Below are 24,245 nucleotides of genomic sequence, written 5' to 3'. Positions count from 1 at the left end.
TATTTGTTTCTCTAATTATTATCGATGGCTTGGCTCCTCTCCTCCCCTCCACTTGGACTCCCCAACCCACCACTCTCCAGTTAGGACTTTTCTCTAATTAGACATGGATTTTACTACTTGTGTTTCTCAGTCATGAAATGATGATATTACATTTTCTGAAGATTCATGTTGTTCTCTGAATATGATTGTCACACTAGCTTGATGGGAGCTCTGAGTCATGATTTAATAATGGGAGAAAATCAGTAAGTACTGTATCTAAGGGAAAGACATAAGACTAGCCATTGTCTTGAGATGATAGCAGCTGAACTCAGATTAGGAAAGAGACCTGTGTTTAAGTGTGATTACTGGAATGCAATAAGGAAACAGCCAAACCTCTGGGCTGTGATGTCTCCAGAAAAATGTGTACCTTTCTAGATGACTTAGGTTGGTCAAAGCCAATTCCTAGGCTCACCTGGAGAGGCAATCTGGAATCAGCCCCTTGAAAGCAATACTATATGACCCTATGATCCTTTCTGGTCAGGGATGCCATACTTTTATTAATTTAAAAGAAAACACTGGAGGTGTTTTTCATTGAGCCTGAACAGCTGTATGTTTGCTGAGGATTTAGTGTGATGTTTCCCTGAGTCTTGAAGTGAGAATTTTCTGATTATCAGACTGTGAACTATCAGTGGCATAATTTTCCTAAGCACTTGGAGAGCAGTGCTCTTATGGTATTTATATGCCTGGAGATGCAAAAAGCACTGCCAATATCAACTAATGCCAAAAGTGTTTAAAAACAAATGAATGATTCCCAGAATTTGGTAGCTTAGCAATACCATTATGTGCCTTTCTGCAAATTTGAGCATATATTTTAAAGCTTGATGCCAGGTGACTTCACAACTTAAACTACGGAAAGCACTACAATCAGTTAGGAACTTCTGTGAGTCAAGCACAGGGACAATGAAAATGGAGCTATTAGGCCATTTCTTCAATCCCACAGACTGCCCAAGACTAGTCATTTCAGCTTGCTCTAACTCACAGGGCTGCCAGCAGCAGCAGCAGCTCAGAAGATTCCCCACTGGCAGCAGAGGGGCCTCTGCTGCATGGAGAGTCAGGGAGTCCCATCAAGCACCCAGACAGCAAGTTTCCATTGCTCCTGAGCTCAAGCCAGCTCCCACTGAGGCTCTTTTAAATGACTTGGATGCTCCTCAACAATAATTTTACACACTTATCTCAATTAGTTGCTTTTCATTCTCTGTTTTTCCTTAACTCATGTTCTATGGAAATGTCACTGCTAGTTTTTCTTGCATGAGATTTGGCTCAAAGTTAGGCATATGCTGTATTCATGTTTTGTATGTGTAGAACAAATAGCAAGCTCAGCCAGAGAGAGGACTCATGGCAGTTACTTAACACCTTACAACAAAGAAAAACATCAATGAATCATTTAATTAGCTAATATTAGCAGCTAAGGACAAGCCAGAAAGACCCACTCATTCTATGTGTTCTGCAAAATGAAAAGCTAGTTCATAAGAAATATCCTATGGAATTGTGTCATTTGTTCTTGAAATCTCTACATGCTGTAAATACCACGCACAGTGAAGTGGCTTATACTTAAAGGCAAATTCTCAATCTAAATAAAACAATGCTTGGCTTTTTTTTTCTTAAAGATAAGCAATAATTTATTTCTCTTTCATCTTCACAATTATCACATAGTGTGCAGCTACAAGACCAATGTCACTACATAACACAGGAGAATTGTTCACCTACACTTTACTTGGACAAATACAATTACAATTTACAGATTAAATGTACTGTAAAATATGCGGTTGGAAAAATGTAATTCTTATCTATATGATGGGATGTGGCATATGTTTTACGAACAGATTCAATCTAAGATGTAAAATTTTAAAACTTGTTAAGCCAAGGATACAGTATAAAGCATTTTGGTTTGGTATTGTATTGTTACTAAAGTATAAAAAGCAAAATTAGAGAAATAAATCCAGATCTTAAGTTACAGGATATGTGTTAGGTTAAGAAATTTTTTGCTTTACTTTTCTATTTTTTTTTTTTTTTACAAATGAATAATATGAATATATTGCAGGATAAAGAAAGACTGCCAGATAAAGAAGGTACTGTTATATGAAAAACAAATGAAAAATACCAGGTCATTTTGCTTACAAAAAGATCAAACTATAAACAGTCACAAAATATATAAAAATGCCACATTGAACGAGGCAATTGTACTCTACCTAAACAGGTAGTATACTCTCTGTTAGAAGTTGTGTTCATACAGTAGTAACTGATAAAAAGGCATTGTGCACTCTTGTGCCATCTGGGGATTTAGCACCATGTGTCATCAGTTCTTGTATTGTCATCCAGTTGTCCAAGATTTTCTTGTTTCTCTTTTTCATCATCTTTTTGTGACTCAGTTCAATAATGTTGATTTCTTTTTTGCCCTCGCTGCCACTCTGTGGACTTTCCTTAAGACACTCCAGCCTGCTCCTCATCATGAACTCCCGCCGCCTCCTCTGCTCCTTGGCGCGCACCAAGTGCTGCTTCCGCTCCTCTTTGCTCCAGTAGCGACCCATCTTCATCTCACTCATCGTATCATCATCTGTCGTCATCCCACTGCGCTCCTCTTTAATTTTTAAGGCACGTTCCTTCAGGATTCTGTCTCGAACTGGTCTCTTTGTGATGTACCTCGTCCCATCACTCCTTATTTTCACTTTCCATTCCATCTTGGGCTCCGCGCACTTCTGCGAGTCTTTGCACATGCTCACCAGGCTGAGCTGGCTCTGGGCGTACTCCACAGCAGACTTCTGCTGGATCAGCTGCATATAGCTTTGATAGTGCTTTGCATGAGCAGGGATGTTCCCATACCTGTAAGAAGAACTGTGATATGGAGACAAATAGGGAATGTGCTCGCTGCCTTGCCTTTCCTGGTCTGTGAATTTGCTGCTTTCTGATGCCAGCACTGCATTCTCAGCAGCACTGTTTTGCTCAGTGGGTTTGGTTTTGGCTGAGGTTGTCTCCCTGTTGCTTTGTCCTGAGCATGACTGATTAGCAACAATTGTGGTCCTCAGGTTTTTCCTGTTGGTTATGCTGATCACCCTCTGGAGAGAGTTATCAGGAGATCGCTCCACAGTCAGCGGGGTGCTCCTGCAGCTTTCGGCAGTGTTGTAGGCACTGGAGCTGTCCTTGTCAGACTTCTCAGGGTGCTCCATGATGTCATCCAGTTTGCCTCTTTGTATGTCTGTGCTGGTGTTATAATTCCTGAAACTTTCATCATGTAAAGCCCAAATGTCTCCATACTGATCTCTCACTTTTTGGAGCCGGTGAGCTTGCATAATATTCTGGCATTCAAGCTCAATGTTCCTCAGCTCCTCATTGAGTAGCTGCAGCTCATGCTCCACTCCATCTTGCTCTCTTCTGTTGCATTCTATCATGCTGCTTGAGTAATAAAGATCATACTCCCCATGGTTTCGAATCTTGCACTTCAGTTCCAACAGCTGCCGAAACCTTTCACATTCCTCCTCTGGGTTTCCTATGAAATCAGATTCAATGTATTCCCCAGACACAAAGCTTTCATTGCACTGGAGCTCAACACTGCCTAATGTGTCCTGGCTGTGGCCCAGATCCCGTTTGCTCTGCAGGGTAGCACTGTTCTGCTCCTCAGCTGCATTTTCTTGCTCTGAGCTCTCATCATTGCGGAGACTTTCATCTGTAGGTCCCACCCCACTGTCCTTCTCAGGATTGTTGGATGATGAGGTTGCAGTGTCTGTAGTGCCATCTTCCTCTTCATGTTTCTTTGGCTAAAAAAAAAAAATGAGTAAACCAAAAGAATTAACAAATGCAGATCCTATCATAGGAGAATTATTTTCCAGTTCTGTTTTGCTTAAACAGCTGGGATCTGATTTAAGCTCAATTAAAACAGATCACTAAACAGCAGTCCTACTGCTCATAGCTTTTAAACATTTCTGAGAGCCATGCTATGGTTTCCATACTGAGCAAAGCAAGTGAATTACAGTACTAGTGACATAGCTTCTTAAGTCCAGAAAGAAATACTTCCCTCTCTAGCTAAGCCATCTCTTTGCAATGCTTAAAGACAATGATCACCAGATGGTGAGCTGGTTTTGATTCTGGATTATGGCCAGAAACTGGTGGAGCTGAAATCTTCTCAAACGTGAGAGAAAGCTTCACTACTGGTATCACTTCAAACTAACAGAGCCAGCAGCCAATGAAGCAATGACTGGTACAACCTAACAGGGTGCAAAAAGACTACTGTTTCTTTTTTTAAACAGTGAACTTATGTTTGCTCCATTACATCCTCCATGGCCTTTTCCTACACTTCTTGTGCTCAGTAGCCTTTTTCTGAAAAAGTGTTCATTTCAGATTCTGGGATTCTGCTCAGAAGGACCTCAGTCCATTTCATCCCTGGAAACTCCTTTTGAAAACTCATTTATTTCCATTGTTAGAGTTTATGTTCCTTAAAAATAAAAACAGTCTTTTTATGCTGAATGCTTTGCCATGGGTATAATGTCAAGCTTTTTGACTGCTGATTAGCACTCTACTCATTGTACCTCACCTATTTATATTCTCAACCTATTTATATTCCATAGAATATTATCCAGAGATAACACCTCTCTGAAGAGACAGACACTTTATTTTTCAAACCAGATAAGCAAAGACTCATGCAGAGTGCAATTTATATGACCAAGTACCTAACTACACACAATACCAACACCATGTCTCTTTTAGGAGGCATAATTGCATAATTATGTATAATGGCTGTAATAATCAGGAGAGAAAAAAGGTACCGTGCACCCAGAGAAAGGAAACAAACTTAAAGAGGCCACTGTCATAATTCCCTTTTTATCTACTTTGACAAACAGTAAAACAGGGTGAAAATGTGTCTCCTATGTCATCCCTTCTCCTCTCTTCATGTGCACCTCTTGATCATATGCCCTTCATCTGGTTTTATTTCTTCAACTGTTACAAAAAAATAATGGCCTAAGGTCAGAAAAACAAAAATAACCACCACCCCCAATTCAGTGTAAGGGTGGAATAAAGCAAATATTGGGTGCCTATTCCAAAGGCAGGGCTCCATTCACATGACCACACAAGGATGGTCAGGATCTGCTATTTGGGAGTGAGTGATATAACATGATTTGCACCCATATGACAAAAACTCCAAAAAGGGAGGTTTATGTGTTAGCCCAGCTAGACAGCTTACAGGAGCAGAGCTTCATGATACTTCCTCTGATGTCTTCTGCATGGTATTACACCACGCAAAGTATATATCTGAGCACTTCTGAAAAAAAACACTTAATGAGGCTCTTTGTATAAGTGTTGGGAAGAGGCTTTACAGTTGAGGCCCATGCAATCAATACTTTCAGAACTGGTAGCTCTTGTTTTTCATACCACTTCTATCAAAAATTTAAGCTTTGCTTCTTCAACTTGATTTATACTGACTGAATATAATACTCTGCCATCTACTTCTATCTGGAAATAACATGCACACACAAAAGACGTAAACAAAGCAAAGCCCATCTTTTGAGTCAAGTAGAAATCAGACGAGTGGGATTGATCTCATGAAATATAAGTGTCTATAGTACAGGCATCTGAATGTCAGATAGTGACTTTGGATTCCCTCAAACCCAATGTATAGTGCCTATACATTCAGATTCTTCTCAAACTAAAGCAGACATCCATATCACATTAAATTTTTTCCCAGTATGTGGATACTTACAGCTAAGTCAATTAAGAAAATGGAAAGTAATACAGATATTTATTGTACTGCATGTTTTTGAGATACATTTTATTAAGAAATCCATTGTGACTCAAGTAAAGGTAGCCCCTGGCATTATTGTCCTGGACATTTCATGCTTGCCATAGCTCCTAAACATGTGCAGACTGAGCAGTCTTTTACAGCATGAGATAATGTAATTTTATTTTGAAAGATGACAAGCCTAATTCCACATTACATCTCTTCTGAAAAACAAGAGAGAACCCACAATTTTCAATGTGTTGCTTTTTCTGGTGTTATCTACTATCTATTTCAAACAAAGTGTTTGTTTGTTGGCAAACATACATTGTCAATCTCTTCTACAATTATTTCTGTTTGAAATACCAAAGGGCTCCTTAGGCCTCATCTTTGCAGTGAGAACTCAGATAATGAGAAGGCAAACCCAGCGGTGCGTACAATCAAGCAATAAATGAACCTCAAAAGATTCTGCATCTCAGCTCCAGCAAGAATTCCTGCCTATAAAATGGCTAATCTTGCAGGAATTCAGGCCCTGTTCTATTCTTTTACAATTTATAATGTATATTGGGACTCAAAACCCAGACTGCTTCTAAAGTCTGGATGCAGTATGATGCAGCTGAAGGCTCTAACAAACATGGCTGGGCTCTCTGGTCAGTCTCTGACAGTGAGAGGGAGACATGTCACAGGGAGAGGAATCTCCAGTGGCAGGCTAACATGAGGTACTCAAACCATAAGGGAAATTTGGAATTTATTTCAGTAGTTCACTAAAAGGGAAAATGCTCTTCTGCCAACAATGCTGGTCTTTTAAAACAGGCTTCTTTCAAAAAAAGGATTTTTCCCCAGATATTTTCTCTGTATTTCAGCTTTGAATGAACTAGAATAATTCTTTTTATCCAATTCTTTCTTCTTCTTCTTAGTAGGTTCTGATATATTACACGATACCAATAAGAATTTCTGCATGGCAAATGTATGGCAGTCTCCTGAAAATTATCTCTGCTGCACAATGAACCATGATGTCGTAAAGGGAAAGGAACACAATGAATTATAAAAAATGGAGAATTACATTTTTCCTTGAGGCTTTTTGGATTATTCCATACAGAGAAGATACAATTCTTGATTGAATTCTACAGAGTAGGTCAAAAACATACAGAAAAGACATGACTATATACTTGACTCCTCTACTACAAACTGTACCGAATTTTTTTGTGACTGCTCACATTAAATGTTAAAATGGCATTCTGTAAAACAGACTTGTATTTGGAAAGATATTCTGATAGAGAGTGTATTCATTCCTACAGCTCTCGAGATTCATGGTTACAGATGATTATGAAGCCAGAGGACTAGGGTTTTGTTCACAAAAATCAAGGCTGGTCTCCATGGCCAACCAGGGAGCTTGAAGATACTCAGATTGGCCACTGGCAGCTGCAATGAGAGTGGTTTCATAGCTCCAATGGATGGTGTGATTCCCCTCAGGAAACTGCTGGATTTCCCAGCCTAACAAGGAGCAAAGTTTTCTGACTTGACGAGTCACTGCAGAGAGTCTAGAGAGACAGCAGCTGTCACAAATTACTGACGCCCCATTACACACAAAGCTGCATTTGGTTGATTCGATTACTCATCAGAAGGGCAAAGAAATGTCTGGCTGTCCTAGAATTACTTCAAGCAATGCAATGTCAGATACTGACAGATCACAAGTGACCACAATTTTTTTCCCAGTGTACTGTTCTTTACAGTAATATAAAATCTCAATATGGTGAAAAAATATGCTTGGCAAAAGATGTCAACAGGGAATAAACAAATTCAATGGGTTCTGTGAAAGCACATCACAGAATATCACTGCTTACTCATTAACACTATCCACAACCCAAATTCAGCCAAAGCCAAAGCTTGACAAGAACTTTGCAGTAGAAGGTCACAATGGTAAAGTGATTTCAGAGGTCCTAACATGTAATGTGAGTGCCTAGTAGGAGTTGATAGACTTATTCAAGAATTTCTACCAGAACTGGAGGTTTGTGTGAAAATGTCACCATGCAAATGAAATTGTTTTGCACAGAGCAAGTGGTTTTTCTGACAGGAAATATTTGGCATCCAAGATAAAATTTTGGCTAAAAACAATAAACAAGATGCCATATATCAGCTGAAAGTAGCAGTTAGTATCAGCAGTTAGCATATTTAACCTGGGAAACTGAGGCTTGGCTCACTGCCTGGAAAGGAGAGTTGCAACTAAAAGGCTGGTAAAAATCCTGTTGCAAGGCTCCCTTCCCCCCAGCCCTGGAGTTATTCCACTTGGTTTAAATAATTAAATGCTTATAAGATCAAATATTTGTAATCTGATCTGTCATTTTTCAGAGAATTGAGTTAATTATTCTGTCAGTGTCTGTGTCCCAATGAACATTTCATTGATGTACAGGGAAGAGCTTTACTATGTGCTATCACCTACTCATTGACCCAGTGTCAAGGCTGAAAGGGAGGTCAGGAGGAATCAAACTAAATGCACATTCAGGCCCCACAATGTGGACCAAGCATTAAGGCATTTGAAGTCAAAGAAGCTCCCTGGTTTCCAGAAAAAAGAAGGCCCTCATAGTCTTCCTCTCTCTCTTCACAGAAAAATGCCACAGGCTCTCTTTCTGAGCAATTCAGAATGGGGAAAAAATTGTAAGTCACAAAGTTCTGTGGGTGCAAAAACAGTTTCTTCCCAGCTGCATAAATCTAGAAGCCAGGAGAAGTTGTATTTTATTTCTTTGGCTCCACTCAGGTATGCATACTGGCAGATCATCTGATCCAGGAGCGGGTACTTACACCTTTCACAACAACGTACATCTGAGAAGACCACTTGATGAAACTGTAGGGTATGTTTGCCACAGTCACACAGCCTACAGAACATATGGGCAGGTAAAAGTCAGGATAGTAGCAAGCTGAGACTATGTTAACAATAGCTTATTTGTCTCCATTAACAAAACAAATGCTGAGCTGTGCGCTGTCGGTGTAAGAGAAATACACTCACATTAACAAAACACCTGTTGTTTATTTAAACATGTCTTCCATCTTGTTTTGCAAGCTCTGGTGCAAGGCTGGCTCATACACTGCATGCATCCCAAAAGGATCATCCAGTCCAGCTCTAAAGTTAAATCCCCCATATGGGGATTGAACTCATGACCTTGGTGTTATTAGCACCAGTTTTAAAAACTGACATGAAGTTTAACATCATAAATCCCAAACGCTTCAAAATTAATGAAGGAAAGCAATATTATTCTGAGAGTTCAGAGAAAAGGAGAAATCTGCACTTTTCACACCCTATTAAATTGTTTATTCTCTTGACATACTGGGCCTAAGCATGTATTGTTTTATTTTTCCTTACATACAGTGTGCTGGAGATCACAGCATTTAGAGAGAGAACTCTGTCAAAGCCTTTGACTCCATTTGACAGCACTGTTTCATTCTCTATTAATAAAAAAGTATACCTAGAAAAATTTCAAATTATATGTTTAGTAGTGGTCATACCTGCTCCACCTCATTGGCTGTGTACTGCATCGCTTCATTATGCTGCTCTTCCAACATTTCCAAGTTTAACTCCTCTAAGAATTCATTCCTTTCATCATCCAGCCACCCTTCCTCCAGCTGCAAAGAATACATTAATGTGTTATTTTATGTCAGCAAGGACACATGCCAAAATAGAGTAAACCCAAATGGCAATGCTTGACTAGTTCTTTTTATTCTAATGATTCTTTTCAGAAAGCCAGGCGGTAGGAGTTCAAGTTCACGTCTCAAAAGAAAAAAAAAAAGAAAAAGAAAAGAAGAAGGATAAAAAGATGGGATTTGTGTCTTTTATCCTTTCGTAAAACAGTATGACTGATTTTTTTCTCATAATGAAGGAGACTGCACAGCACAGACATTATTTCCTTTCAAAAGGTATGAAAGGCACAGCGCACAATCCTGAAGCTGTCATGTTCATTACTACTGAGAGACCCCGCACTGCAAGAATGGCAATGCTACTAATAGGGCCAGGAGGCAACTGGGCTCTTCCCTCTAACAACCTCCATTCCAGCCCTGCTGTCACCCCTCAATGGAAACCTTATGCTGCATTTCTGTCACTATCTTCCCATTGATCTTCCAGGTAAACAAATAAACAGAACAGGGTGATAGAAAGATGAGGTGACTTGAAGGGAGGCAATTTTAGTTCTCCTGGTGTGTCTGGAAGCAAGGTTTATCTGTTTGCTTGGTTTTTTCTCCCCAAGTGTAAAATAGTACATTGACATTTGGTGAACACCGTGTTGCAAAAGGACAGGAGGGGATGCCATGTTTTCTGTCAAGTACATATCTCTTCTTGAACCCATTTCACACCCTTCACATCTTTCAAAACTGATAAAACAGGCACCCTGGCCTTAAACGCTGTTCTTTCCATTTTGTTCATTATGCTCATGTGTGCACATGAGCATAATCATCCTTTGTACCTGCAATCCCTTGCCAGATGGCACACTGCATCAAAAAGGAAACACTGGTCAGTGGCACTCTTGGCTATAATGACTGGATTGTAGCAGGAGGAAACACTCAATGTTTTGTCATTGATGAAGGAACCACGGGACAATGGTGACAAAAGCATGCTGAAAGGAAAAGCCTCAGCATAACACAGCTACAAGAATACCAAGTACTCATGCCCTAAGATAGCAAGAGAAATGTAGCACAGGCCAACTCCTAGAGCAGAATTACCACTGCCTCAAAGCCAGGATATGTCTGGTCACAGATGTCTGTCAGAAAAGTTACACTAAACCAGTAATAATAGTAGTAGTAGTAGTAGTAGTAGTAGTAATAGCAGTTCAAAGCAACACAAGGAGTGACTGATGCTATGTAGTTCTTCTAATGGAATACTAGCAGAACATCACTGCTTCCTTAACAAACTCCGATGTGGTTTTGCCCATGTCAACAAATTCTGTCCTCTTATAAAGAAGCCTTTCATCATTTCCCCTGGTAAAGCCAGCCACCTACAGTTTGGGATTAGGAGGAGACTTTTTTCCTTGAGGACATATAATTTCTATGTGTGTCCTCAATGGGACTTTCAAACTGTTCTGTGAAACATGTGGTAGTTTTGTTTACTTGTCTTGTTTACTTTTTTTTTTCCCCAAGAAAAGCATGAGCACGGCCTTTCTCTACTGTAAAGGACGCAGTTTACTTCACCTCATGTGAGAAAATTGCAGAGATTAACAAATTTGGAGGATGAAAGATGAATCTCACTTGGGCAAATCTGCTGATTTGCTTGTGGCAGTTCTATTATATAACCAATAAGAAAGTTATGTTATGTTAAAGCTTTTAAAAGAAAACTAATATATGCCTTAGCATACACATGCATTACATACACTGTGTACACATTCACACATGAGAATGCCTATGTGTGGTGTGGTCCTCTGGTGCTCTGTTTCAAAACTTCATTATTCACTGCACAAATATGTGGTTAGAGGGTTTTCTTCCCTGTTACTGAGGGAATGTGCTCAGCAGTCACTCTTCAAGGCTGCAATACTGCCATTACCATTTTCTATCTAGAAATGAAAGCTTGCTTAATCCTGCTGTTTTTCACCAAGTCAAAGCAACACAACTAGCAGAAATAAGTTGGTAGCCTGATCTCTGACCAACTCTGGCTTTTTTTTGTATGAGTATGTGCTTAAAACACATAAACTAAACAAAAAAATCCAGCACCAAAGGCCCAAACCTAAACCAAACTCCACTTATTATTTGTAAGGAGTATTCATGTGGGAAGCTACATTGGTACAGATAACTCCTTATCTCATACTAATCTTATCATATTGACTTCTTATTTAATTGTTGACCAGTCTAAACAGAGACTGAACTTTCTCTGGACATGTATTTTTAATAAGTGGGTGAGTTTCTGTGCCCTAGAGAAAACAGAATCCTAATGAAAAACAGTTGGAATAATATTGAAAAATCTCTTTCAAAATTTGAGCAACTGATGACTATAATTTTGCAGTATAAAGTGAGGCACACCTATTTTTGCTGTACTTTGTCACTGGTTTTATAAGAATTGTTTAGCTTCCTGAAAAACATAAAGGATTTGAATGCTGACATTGTGACTCTTTTTTCACAATCACAGTATTTATGTAGAGATTCCAAGTGGCACTGAATCACACTTACTTAATTTAATTTGTACAGAATATGCAGCTAGTGAGACTGAAAATATCAGAACAATAGCATGAGAGACAAATGGCAACTTTACCAACTCTGAATTGTTGGCAGATAGAACAGTGACAATATAATGTCCTTTTGCTTTGCAAAGGCCTACAAATAGAATATAAAGGGATGTAAAAACAACAGTCTTCTACCACTCTACCTATTCTTTATCTGATAATCAACCTAACATCTGTCCCCTGCAAAGATATTAAAAATTCTTGCAATAGAAAGATTCTTGGTATTGGCATAATTTTATTTTTAAAATCATAAAAATGTTTTTAAAACCTTTTGAAAATGCACCTCCCAAAATGTAGGCACATGTGGCCAGGGTGCTGTTAAAACAATTAGATTTCCACTTGCTGAATGAGATTGTAGAGAAAGTCCCATAATTTATACATACATTAATAGTTTACATGCTTGGTTATAACCACATAGCATAAAACAACCCATCAGAAATGACAAGCTACCGCTTTGTGTAAGTTCATATAAATTATAAACTTCATATTAAAGATAAAATTGATAAACATTAAGTATGGGAAATTTATCCCCTGAACAAAGCAGAATCCTCTAATGAGTAATGCATAGTTTTCAAGTTCTACTGCATATTTTACTAATATCATATTGGTGCTGCCAGCTTTATTTATATACCTGCTCACTCTGCTGGAAAAAAAAACTTGTTTAGTTTGGGGAAAACATGCCCTAGTAATATCAAGTTATTTTCTTTGTTGGATAAAAAAAAAGCAAAGCTCCTCAATTAACTGTTTTCTCCTTTTGTCAGTAACTTTGGTATTCCTATTTCTTGGCAGTTCATTACTTACAGTGACAGGGAATGCATGGTATAACCCAGGTTCTGACTCAGTGCATCTGTTTAGTCTAACCTGCATCTCTGGCCTCGCAACCAGCAACACAATTTTCCTGCATTCTTCGCTGGAGAGCAACGCCACTGCCTCTTCCCTATTCTGGACATCTTGGCCATTTATCTAGGAAACAAATGAAAGTGGCACATTAGTTTCTATTTCCACAAAGCAACATACAATAAAGGGCAGATATCAGCTCATTTGTGCTGAATGTATGGACAATGAAAATTGCACAACGGGCTCATCTTCAGCCCCTCAGTGGTAAGTGCCTTCACTCAATTATGCGCTTACTGTAAGAGCTGTATTGATCGTTGAAGGATGGTGGACATCAGAGGAAGCAGTTATGTTCATAAATGTCCAACCTGCGCCCTGGTAACATACATCTAGCAACACAATTAACCAGTGCCTGACAGGTGACGTTCATCTTTCTCCGTTCAGAGTAATGGAAGTGTCACTCTGAGATAATAGTGCTGGTGGAAGAAGACTGGTAATGCTACAGCTGAAATCAGTCACACTGAATGCTGGTAGAGAGCCAATTAGAGAGCTACAGTATTATCTCTCACCAGGCAATACTTTCAGGCCACTGCTTGTTGCTGCTCCATTTAATCATTTCATATTTGTGCGGACAGCTTAGTAGCTGGTACCACACAAAACATATGTATCCCCCTTACAAGGGGATAATCAAAATAAAAGTGGTTCTTCAATGAAACTCGTCTTTTCTTGCTACCTTTCTCCTATTCTGTAACCCCATTAAAACAACGACATCCATGACATGGTAACAAACACAATTTTCATTGTCCAAAAACCATTTATTAAGGAATCAAATAGAAATCTTATTTCCCATAAGAATTCAGTTTTGTCTAATTCACAGCACAAGAAGTGGACTATTCTCATTGTGGCAACAAAACCTCCAAAATTCAGTCTATTTCAAAGAGAGTAAAAACAAAACTGGATGGTAGAAATACCTGAATATTTTTGGTGGAAAAAAAAATCTTCTAATGGTTCCTTTTCAAAGTAGCACTTGTAATTTCATTTCCATTTCAAGTCCATTTCAACTTGTAGTTGAAAACCAAAGAGAAAGTTGCATTTTTGTACATATGTTTGGCCTGAAAGCCCTGATTCAAAAACATAGTTTTAATTCAGATAAAACAAAATCCCTGATCACTGAACTGGCAGTGAGCGAAATGTCTGAGACTCTTCAAAGCTGACATGATGGTATAGCTGTGGTCTGTGGGAGACCAGGTAACATAGAGCTGCCCTAAGCTGAAAAGCAGAGATGCAGCCTCAGGAGCAGATTTGCAGCCTGTACAAAATATCCCCAGACATGCTGGCTGCTCCAGTAACTCCTATCAGCTGAGTAACTGCTCGCCATGGACCCCAGAGGAGGCAGCCAGGCTGTCCCCACACTACCTGAAGGCGGCCACCCCATCCCAGCTGCACTATCAGGGGGAAAGAGAAGACTGCAGCCTGCCCCATGGACTGTGCTTAGGCTGCAGGTTCACAGCTAAAAACAACAGAAGTTTAGGCAACTACCACTAGGAATACCCTCTTAAAACTTTCCCTTGACATTGTAACATTTCATTTAAAGTACTCAGGCAGTTTCCAGATGCTTAGACTGTGAAGGCTGGTGGTTTCTGAGAGTGAAAAGGGGGCAGTTACAGCCTCAAAAATGAGATGAAACCTGGTGTCATTTTGTGAGGAATACACATAACAGCATTCCCCCCATAGCCTTAACCAATGCCACCTGCCACCCACAGAAAACGCCCCTGTGCTCAAGGATCTGTATCCCTCCCAGCCTCAGTGTAATCCACCCCTGATGGCACCGTCACCTTCTATTTCTCTGAGCTATCTCATCAATAAGAGGAGATAGAGGGTCAATGTGTTTTCAGATATGAAAGTAAACCTCACATAACTCTCCGGGTGTTAACTTTAATGATAAAATTCATAGCAATATATCAGCACTGACATTAAAGTAATGCTCCAGTCCACAAGAGGATGGCAGAATTATCTATGTTTTCTCTCACCCCTGGAGTCTTTACGCAAAATTGAAATGAATTGAATTTCATTAGGAACTGGAGAACATTTGCCTGAACTGCTGTTGGCTGTCCACACAGAAATTTTACAAAAAGGAAAGAAGTAGAAAATGGATCTACTCTTTCTTTTCTTATTTTGACACACATAGAGTAGGAATGGAAAGTTGTTTCTACTTGGTTGAATAAAAAATGGGCGTTTTTCTGATTTTTGGAAGTTAAAAATACTGCTATTTCTTCAGTGGGTATGTCACATAAAGACATGGAAGCCAGTGCCCTAACTTTCCCTCTCCTACATGCAGCCCATGCAATGGTCCTTTCACCCCAAGTCTTGCCGAGGACTTCACTGCCCTCACACCATGGCATCTGTGCTTTCTGGTGGAGAACATCATCCTGTGAGTGTTTTCACAATCCCAGCCACACAGAGAATAAAACAGCATGCCCCAAGTGAGCCCTGACATTAAAATCTAATTTATTATTTCCTCTCTAGAAAATGGATTGCTTTGGTAAACCAGCTAATAGACACTGTTGTTTCACTAGACTCCCAAAGCTGGTTTAAGCTGTACCAGGATAAGAGATACAGGTTTCAGCAAAGATATTTCATGCAGAAATTAAAAGATTGGAAGGAAGGAAGAGACTGATCTTATGAAAACCTGAAAGCTCAATGCTTAAATTAATGAAGGGTAATTATGGAACATGTTACAGAAAACCAACCTGTCATCACCAGGAGTTTCTTCTGGGACTTCAGTGAAAAAAGGCAAAAATAGAAGGCAAATCAACTTGGAACTGAAATTAAAATGCTACAATACAGCAAAAAATTTCCAGTCAAGTGATTTTTGGTAGCTGTTTCATGATTTCGCACTGTGGTGAAAAATGCACTACCCACTGCTGATTTCCTTTACCGTACAGGTACACTGACCTGTGAAGCAGCCAGCCACCCACACCCACCTATGCTGTAACACACAAACCTATCTTTGGGGTAGCTCTTTAAGCAAGTGGACCAACAGAAACAAAGGGAGAAAAAACAGCCAAGGTGGTGGATTAGAAAAGAATTCAGAAAAGCAATGTATTATTGGGGAAGGAAAGAAAATATTAACAAAAACCTAATGAACCCCCTCCTTAAGTTCATTCAAGATCATCCTTCTCTAAATAACACATTTTCTGTGTGAAAACTCTTATTATCTATGCTTTCTATAAAAGAGTTTTACCCAAATTTATGCAATTGGTTAATGATCAGCATGTCTTTGACACTTATATTTATGTCTGCAGGATCCTGTTTAGAATTTGACACTGAGATGAACATAGTGGAAATGAGATTTTCTAATAAATATGGAAAAAAAAAAAAAGACTGGAACGTAAGAGCATGAGCCAGAACGAGTTTGTCAGTCTCATTTTTCAGTACACACACTCTAGCTCCCAGCTATTGTGTTAAAAAACAGACAGACATGGATTTTCTCATCGATCACAGTAACAAAGAGAACTATCTTCCCTCATTAACAGTCCACAGAGAAGATGGCACTGCATTTTTGTCTGAAGAAAGAGTTTAAGGAAGAGTCTGTTGTCACATACTTGCAAAATGCGGTCTCCTTCACGGATCCGTCCATCTCTGGCAGCAATGCTGTTTGGATCAACCTGCACAGGACAACCAGTAATTGAACATGAAAAGACTTCTACGGGAAATTTTAACAGCTGCACAATTGCAAGAGTTGAAAAAGTACAATTTTTAAACAGTTCAGAGGCAATCTGAAGTTTCCTTTAGAGTCACAGAAACAAAGCAGTTCTTTAAATGATCACATATGAATTTGTTTCAGGTAAAAGCCCCAAGACAGAAAGGGTTGGGAGCATATGATTTTCCAATTAATCCTTTTCTTTGTCCCTGTCAGGCATTAACCTTCAGCTGTCAGAGCATTAAAAATTAATGAGACACCCTTTTCTCTGGAAGTTCACTATGAACTGAGAAGCTTCAGCAGCAGTGGATACCTCTATACAAACGGGCCTGTCTTTGGGCATGATTCTTTTTCTTCCATGGAAACTTATACTATTAAATTATTATTTTAGTAATCAATCTGTTCACAAGGAAACATCAAAAAAACCCGAAGGATGCGCATTGTATAGATCACTCACAGGTCCTGTAAATCATGCCTAGTCTGAACCAGTTAAATTTAAGTTAATTTAACCTAAACAGATATTTAGGGCTCCAGCGATAGTTTATCAAAGACACTACAGCTCATCCCTGAGTAATGACCTACTGTTTGTTGCAGGGCAATTCAATCTATCACCTTTCACTTGATGGTTATCTTAAAACATTTATTTTGTCTCATCATGACTTAAGTTCTTTTTTCAAACCAGAAATTTGAGTTGAGCATTTAGTTTGCGGGATACATCCTCTACGTGTTAGATATTTTCTTCTTGTGCATTGTCATAACAAAACCAATGAATCTGAAGTCCTTAATCAAGTAGAAAAGATAATATCAGTACATTCACTTTCAAAGGTCTGAGAAAATTTTATCCTGTAGGATAAACAGAACATTTCAGATATAATCCTGGAATGTATTAATAGATTCCTGAACTTTCTTTGCCCTCACAAGGTCAAACAGACTTTAACAGCACAGCTTATACAACTGGTGGAAGATATATTCTTAGGTAATTTATATTAATTCCTTATTCTTGTTCCAAGGCTGTGATTTTCAGCTTATTTAACATTGCTACCAGCCTCTTTATGTGTAATCTTGCCCTCATCCCATTCACTGATGCATAGGAGAATTCTGTATTTTCTGATCCTCTCCATCAATGAGCTCCACTAAGAACTTAGAATCACAGAATCTCTCAAGTTCGAATGGACCCACAAGGACCCTATTAAGTCCAACAACCTGCTCCTCACAGGACTACCTAAAACAAAACCATATGACTAAAAGCTTTGTCAGGATGCTCCTTTAATTCTGACAGGCTTGGTGCTGTGACCACACCCCTGGACAGCTTTATTCCAGGAACAAAATACCCTTTTAGTGAAGAACCTTTCTCTAATGTTGAAATTTGGTTCAACATGTCAAAAAAGTGACCAATTGGGATCACAGCTCATACAGAACAATCAGTAGTGACTTGGACTCAGACAAGTTTTGTTTTACCCAGAAAAAAACCTCTTTGAATGACTGGAGACTCAAATGGAGATGGTGTTTTTGGAAGCCTTGTGGACTGACCCTGTGAAATCCTAACAATTTGTGCTGAGTGCCATGTTTTCTGAGTGGAGCCAGTGAAAACCTGAGGATTCATCCCACCTCAGTATTTAGAATTCTATATTTTGGTTTTCTAACATATTAATCTCTCAAGCTACTCTCTCTACCCATCTCTGGTATGTCTGTGTGTACCACAATTGTAACAAACAAAAAACAATACAATAATGATTGACCACTGTTAGGATTACTGAGGCTGTGGCAGAGGGAGAATGAAAGCAGAGTTGTGGAGAAGGCACTTTTCTCCTCAAAAACTCTGCCTTTTTCTGCACATTCCTTTCAAAATTCAGACCATTCTCAGACCGCTTTACTAACTACAATGTTGTAGTTAAAAGCACTTACACTAAAGAAGCCCACTAGTAATTATTACTCTGCTTGAGCAACATTATTTGAACCGATAATCTGAATGAATTGAGAGTGACATGAGCTGGTTGATGGCCAACACTTCTGCTCTTCTAAGAGCACTTGCATGTTCATTCCCTGGCATGTGCAGCCCTCCATGAACATCTCTCATGCTCCTCCCCAGTGCCATGTCCTTACCTCACTGACATAGATCCCCGTGTCCTCCTCGTCATCGGTTCTGTAACAGACAGTCAGCCCCAGCTTCTCCTGGCTGCCAAAGCGGCACAGCTCCACCTCCTACAGGAAAATTTACAGGCTTTTGTGGTGGCTCTTGCTGAGGGTGGAAAAAACTGCACAGCACAAGGGAGCACCAAGCTGCTGAGATATTCATGCTGTATGACCTTATCATCCTGCTCAACAATGTTATGGGTGGATCTTTAGGGGAGAAATTGTTCAGTGAATTAAGAAGGAAATCCCAGTACAATGCAGGTCCAAGCTATACAGAAACTCTTTGGTAAGATATGCCAAACTTTGAGAAATATAGCTGTGCATTGATTTTGCAGGTCTTTGACTTTTGGGTAATAGAAGCTGACTTACAGTAGATTACATAGTCTTTCTAGTCCCATCACACTAGCTGATTTGTAGCATGTGAGACAGACTGGATTCCATCAATCAATCCATCACACAAGTGCCACTCCCTTCTGACAGCAATCCAAGCCATAAAGCAGAAGTACAGGCTTCTATTAATGGCATAATTCTTTCTCTAGCCAGTGTAGGGGTGCTTCATTGCAGAAGCTGTTAGATAACAGAAAGATGTTTCCAGAAATCTCCTGTAGAGCTAAACAGCAGTGGCATCTTCCTCAATTGTGAGATGATGCAGAAAATATATTTTTAGTGCCAGATGTCCCAGCAGTGGCATCTCATGAAAAGTGCAAGTTATCACTCTACCTAACTACTACATACACCAATCTGAGTTAAGCATCTTTAGGGTTTCATAGGGGAACTATTCACAAAAATGCAAAGCTGCACTTGGTTTGAACATTGAGAAACAAATAGTTGTAATAAAACAGGATGAACCCAATAACATAGAGTATTAGCTTGGTTTCAAGTAGGAAACTTTGGGTGGTATTTGTATGTAAAAAGTCTTCAGGTCACATTTGGACCCTGACAACTTCTGCTTCTGTGGCTATGCAATAAAAGGAGAGAGACCAACCTTTGCTTCAGTTCTCAGATACAGAGTTCCCTGCGATGCAAAGCCTGTTCCCCCCCATTCCCAGAGATGTCATACAGACTAATCCACAAACAGGCATCGGGTGGACAGCAGTGAGGACTCACTACTGAGTCCAGCAAGTTGTAGGGCCCAGATGTCAAAAAAGCACAACTTACAGAAAAACCTGTACTTCACACACATGGGTTAGCCAACGAGCCTTGTGATGTTTTCATTTCCACTGAAGATCTTTCACAAAGTGCACTGCTATGGCTTGCTCCTCTACTCCCTCACGAGAATTCAAATCTACACAGGTTCACTACCTGCACAAATCCTAGAAGCTTCTCTCTGGGCTTTGGACATTTGGTGTCTTCATGAAAACAAAGAAAATGTAGGAAAAAAACTCATGAAACCTGTAGTGTTTAGTTTTTCTTAGATAAGGCAGGAATTCTACATAGGGTGGTGGAATTATTCACATTACACATTACACACTGGGTTTGAAAGAAGAAACACAGAAGCATGTTTTATTAGGGAAGGGAATTACAGTGACCTGATTTTGGCATTGGCAGCAAAAGGATGTGTACTGGAGGGAGGCCTATTCAAAACCCATAGTAATTGATGCCTCCAGAGGGAAAGACCACTTGACTAGAACTGTAATATTAGGGAGAAATTACAGTAACAAAATGGCTTCAATTACAGCAACAAGGTATACTTTTAAGGAATAAAGAAGTTTGTGGTTCCTTGGAGGCCTATAAGGAAACCTAAATACACCATAAAGGACCGAAACTGGGACCTTTAAATCAAGGTGAACAGGGAGCTGTGCACAAGCTGAAATCCATTAGCTTTCATTGTCCTGCTGGCACAACCTCTTGTATCCCCAAGCTGAGGGTGGACAGGGGCCCAAAGGACTGCCCTGAACACAATTTCTTCAGATGGGAATGACCTTAAAATTCTCGTGGATGATTTGACTCAAAATACTACTACAAAACTGTACCAACATTTCAGGCTGCAATCAAACTGAATCTTCTTAGTGTGCTGGCTCAAAGAGCAGAAAAAAGTAACCATTTAGGGCATGAAAGAGAAAAGGAAAATGAGGATGAGCCTAGAGGCTTCATCCTGTGTGTGTGAGAGATTTGCCAAAACCACCTCAGGGAACCAGCTGATGACAAGTATCAGTGACTAATGTCCTCTGGCTGGGCTGAGGACAATAGCCCTGGCTGCACACAGTGCTTGAGCTACCACAGCTTTCACTTCTCTGCCCAGTAACAGATCTAAGAGCTGAGGTTAGTACTTGGTAGTCTTGGACTATCTCTTTCCTAAATGACTACATGGGGTGTAGTCTGATGACTTTACATGGCTGTGGCTGCTTAGAAGCTGTAGATACCCACAACTGAGATCCTGGCGCTTAGTATTAAAGTTCCCAACAACCATTTCATGTTTTTCAGTATAGATGCCATACTCAAGTACATACTCAAGTGATATCTCACTCAGCATGAGGGAGAAGGTGGGTAAAGTCCGTTGCTTTGCACTGGAAATCATTCCAGATAACTTCTCTTTGCCCATACTGCATCTGCACTACTAACCTCATAGCATTTCTTTTTTTACAGGAAACACAATACGTCCTGGTCACAAGCAAACAAACCAGAGTTGAAAAATATTTTTGGAAAATTTAAAAACACTTTGCATGGAATAGTAAATCATCTCTCAGAGCAAAAGCCCACAAATCTGATCTCTAAGTCTGTGTAATCAGCACATGTGAAACCATTTCAGCAGAAGAGCAGCCAGTGAAACACTAGAGAACCTGGACTATCACAGTCAAATATATTTGACACAGTATATTGCAACAGATGTTTTATAGTGTTGTGGAGTTTTTCTCCTCACAACTGGTCTTTAACAGAAGAAACAGTAGGTTTAGCAGCAGTAATGAATTTGAAAATAATTTCCTTCTCTGAAATCGCTTTTGATATATATGCACGCATGTGTGCACACACACACAGTCGCTTTCTCTTTGGCTTTTCTCTGTGTGCATGAGTCTTCAAGACTCAGCATTTTCAAAATCTATGAGAAATAATATTTGGACACTCATGAATAGTGCTGACAGACAGATGGTGGGAGGAGAGGGACTGAAGCTCAGGAAGAGCTCAGGAGATGATAGCCTTCCCCTCTTTTGGGCACACTGGGGGCAGTACCTCTCAACACGAAGAGTACTTTGCTGCCAAGTGACAGAAAACAATGCCAAATGGCTAAATCTTTGACTTGCTGCTTTTTTTTCTCTGTGTGACCAGGACAAAAATTCAGTGCATTTTCACAGTAAAGACAATACTTTAAAGTGTTTTGTCATAAGTTATTTGGTTAAAAGACACACATGGAAATTAGAATAAGGACTATCCCTTCTTGAAAGACTGGGATGCAAATTTACAAAGTAGCCAATTTACAAAGTAGCCAATTTCTGCAGACATAGAAAAGAGAGATGTGGATCATGTAGGATTGAAATTTCCCTACCATCTCAAATTCATTGTACTTTATAAAAAAAACCCAAACCAAACCAAACCAAACCAAACCAAACCAAAATAGTGATATCTTGCCTTGTAAGACAGATTTTTTTAGCAGAGTTCCAGAAGTTTTCTGCTTTTAAGTCCCTATTCCCTGTTTGATTGTAACTGCTTTGCTACAGTCACCTCATAAAACTTTTTGTGACTTGTTTTCCTTATCTATAAGCAGCAAAACACTACCAGAGTAGCAGCACATTAAAGAATAAATGATTGCAGAGCATTTGAAAAGCACTGTAACAATATTATAAATAATCTACATCCTTCAAAAAAATCCCCATCTGCCTTTACAGCAATTGCTGAACCCACTTAAAAGACTGAGAGACTACCAAAACGGTCACAGCTCCTGAGCTTTCTTCACCCATACAGTATCCCAGAGTAATGGGTCCAATGAACTCTGCAACTAGAAGGGGCAGCATCAAATCCAAACACAACAGTATTTTTCCTAAATGGACACTGTGTGATCAGTTAACAGTAAATTCCTCATTACAATGAGAATATTATCTTGCCATTGAAACATTAATTTTAATTAGTGCTACTCCCCAGTGTAACCAAACCTGTTATTCATAGTTCAAAGTTTATATTTTTGTGACATGGTAAGACAGAAGATCCTAAACATGTTTAGTTTGTGATACAGTCAACTGTTTAATTTCTAAGCATTAACTAGAATCTACTCATTCTATTTAGCTCCATTATCTTTAGAGGAAAAAATCAGTATAGTCTAGCCTGTAAAACCTAAACACTCTGCTTTCTTCCCTCTCCAGTTCAAACAACACTCCCAAACAGAGGGGAAGAAAAAAAGACAGGAATGAGAAGGGAAGCTTTGCTGTTTACAAGTATGAAAATAACAGGTTTGAAATTAAGAGCCAACACAGCAGGACACACATAGGTTTTACAAAAGGAAGTCACCACAGCACACTGGAGAAGGATTCCTACTCCATCAGCAGAAAGAAAAAGTGCTGCCAATCTGAAAAACTCCTTGTGTTGTGAAACAAACAATGCAGTGATGCTTTATCTTAATCTGAAAATGTTTGAAATACAGCTGTCTAGTTCTATCTACAAAGCCCACAGTAATGTAATGGTATTTTAAGGCAAAAGAATTCCAAGAGATTCACTCTATGGACATGTCTGTGGGTTCAGCACTTTTTCTGTACCGGTGAAGGATTACTAGTACCTTTTGGACCAAACCCAGCTTATAATTCTTGCTAGTTCATCTTACTGCAATATCAAGGAAAAAAAACCCTCAGAAAATAAAATGTTGTCTTCGTAGCCTCCCAGAACAATGCACTTACCACTAATAAGTGAGCTACTGCTCACAGCTAAGTAGGTGGTTATGTGCAGATTCTGAAACAACCCCATGAGATAAACCACCTTTATGTTTTACCCCTTAACTGTCATTTCAATGATGCAAGCATTGGGATCATTATCAGACAGGGCTTCAAACCAGGCAGAGCTCCAAGCTCTTTACACAATTTACCTCATAGTGAGATGACCTAAGAGTTTGGATATGTTAAAATACACAAAGGTTCAGCTTACAGGTTTTTGATTATGTCCTTGTTTACCTGTAAAGCAGTGTCTTGTGTCAGGCAAGTTATTCTGTGCCACAGCCCTTTCAGCAGAAATCAAGGCTTATTGAATGGAACAAGGGGCGCAATATCTGATGATCCAAAGTGGAGAAGCATAGTGTTTAGCATACACTTTAAGAAAAAACAACACCAAAATAATAAAGCAAAATACGAAAAGAATAGTTACTTTTGTCTTTGTTTTTCCTTTTTACCTGTAGTGATTGCTGACAAGCTGCTTTTACTGTTCATCTTGCTAATGGTATAATTGACAGAATGAGTAATTGAATGAAGGAAGCACAAAAGGCTGAGATCAGAGTACTTACAGAATAGCTCAATAAGGAATTAACTGAGAAAGTACATTAAAGTCTGACTTATTTTAATAAATTAGTTACACTGAAAAAAAATCCTCATCTATCTGAGCTAGTGCCAGTTGTCTGAGGTATCAAACAGAAGAGCTAAGGGACTACACAGATTACACACACCTTAAAATTAAGATTCATTCTGCAGCATCATCTTGATTCTGCACCTTTATGGGTGAGACCAAC

At 39.3% G+C, this 24,245-nt stretch overlaps 1 protein-coding gene across 5 annotated transcripts in view; it reads right to left on the bottom strand.

Annotated features, from left to right (window-relative positions):
* Positions 1 to 1,674: 1,674 nt before the first annotated feature.
* PDZRN4 (PDZ domain containing ring finger 4) overlaps positions 1,675 to 24,245 on the bottom strand; it is a 230,500-nt gene continuing 207,929 nt past the window's right edge. For 4 of the 5 annotated variants that reach the window (XM_038153885.1, XM_038153884.1, XM_038153886.1 and 1 more), the window contains 5 exons: positions 18,578 to 18,676; positions 16,377 to 16,439; positions 12,799 to 12,900; positions 9,245 to 9,361; positions 2,265 to 3,791 (listed from right to left, as the gene is read on the bottom strand). In XM_038153885.1, the coding sequence (XP_038009813.1) occupies positions 2,265 to 3,791; positions 9,245 to 9,361; positions 12,799 to 12,900; positions 16,377 to 16,439; positions 18,578 to 18,676 (1,908 nt within the window). Of the gene's footprint in view, positions 3,792 to 9,244; positions 9,362 to 12,798; positions 12,901 to 16,376; positions 16,440 to 18,577; positions 18,677 to 24,245 lie in introns of all 5 variants that reach the window. The other variant, XM_038153883.1, reaches the window with a different exon arrangement.

Source organism: Motacilla alba, chromosome 1A (assembly GCF_015832195.1).
Source record: "Motacilla alba alba isolate MOTALB_02 chromosome 1A, Motacilla_alba_V1.0_pri, whole genome shotgun sequence".
In the NCBI taxonomy this organism is placed as follows: domain Eukaryota; kingdom Metazoa; phylum Chordata; class Aves; order Passeriformes; family Motacillidae; genus Motacilla; species Motacilla alba.
This window is presented reverse-complemented; position numbering and strand designations above follow the sequence as displayed.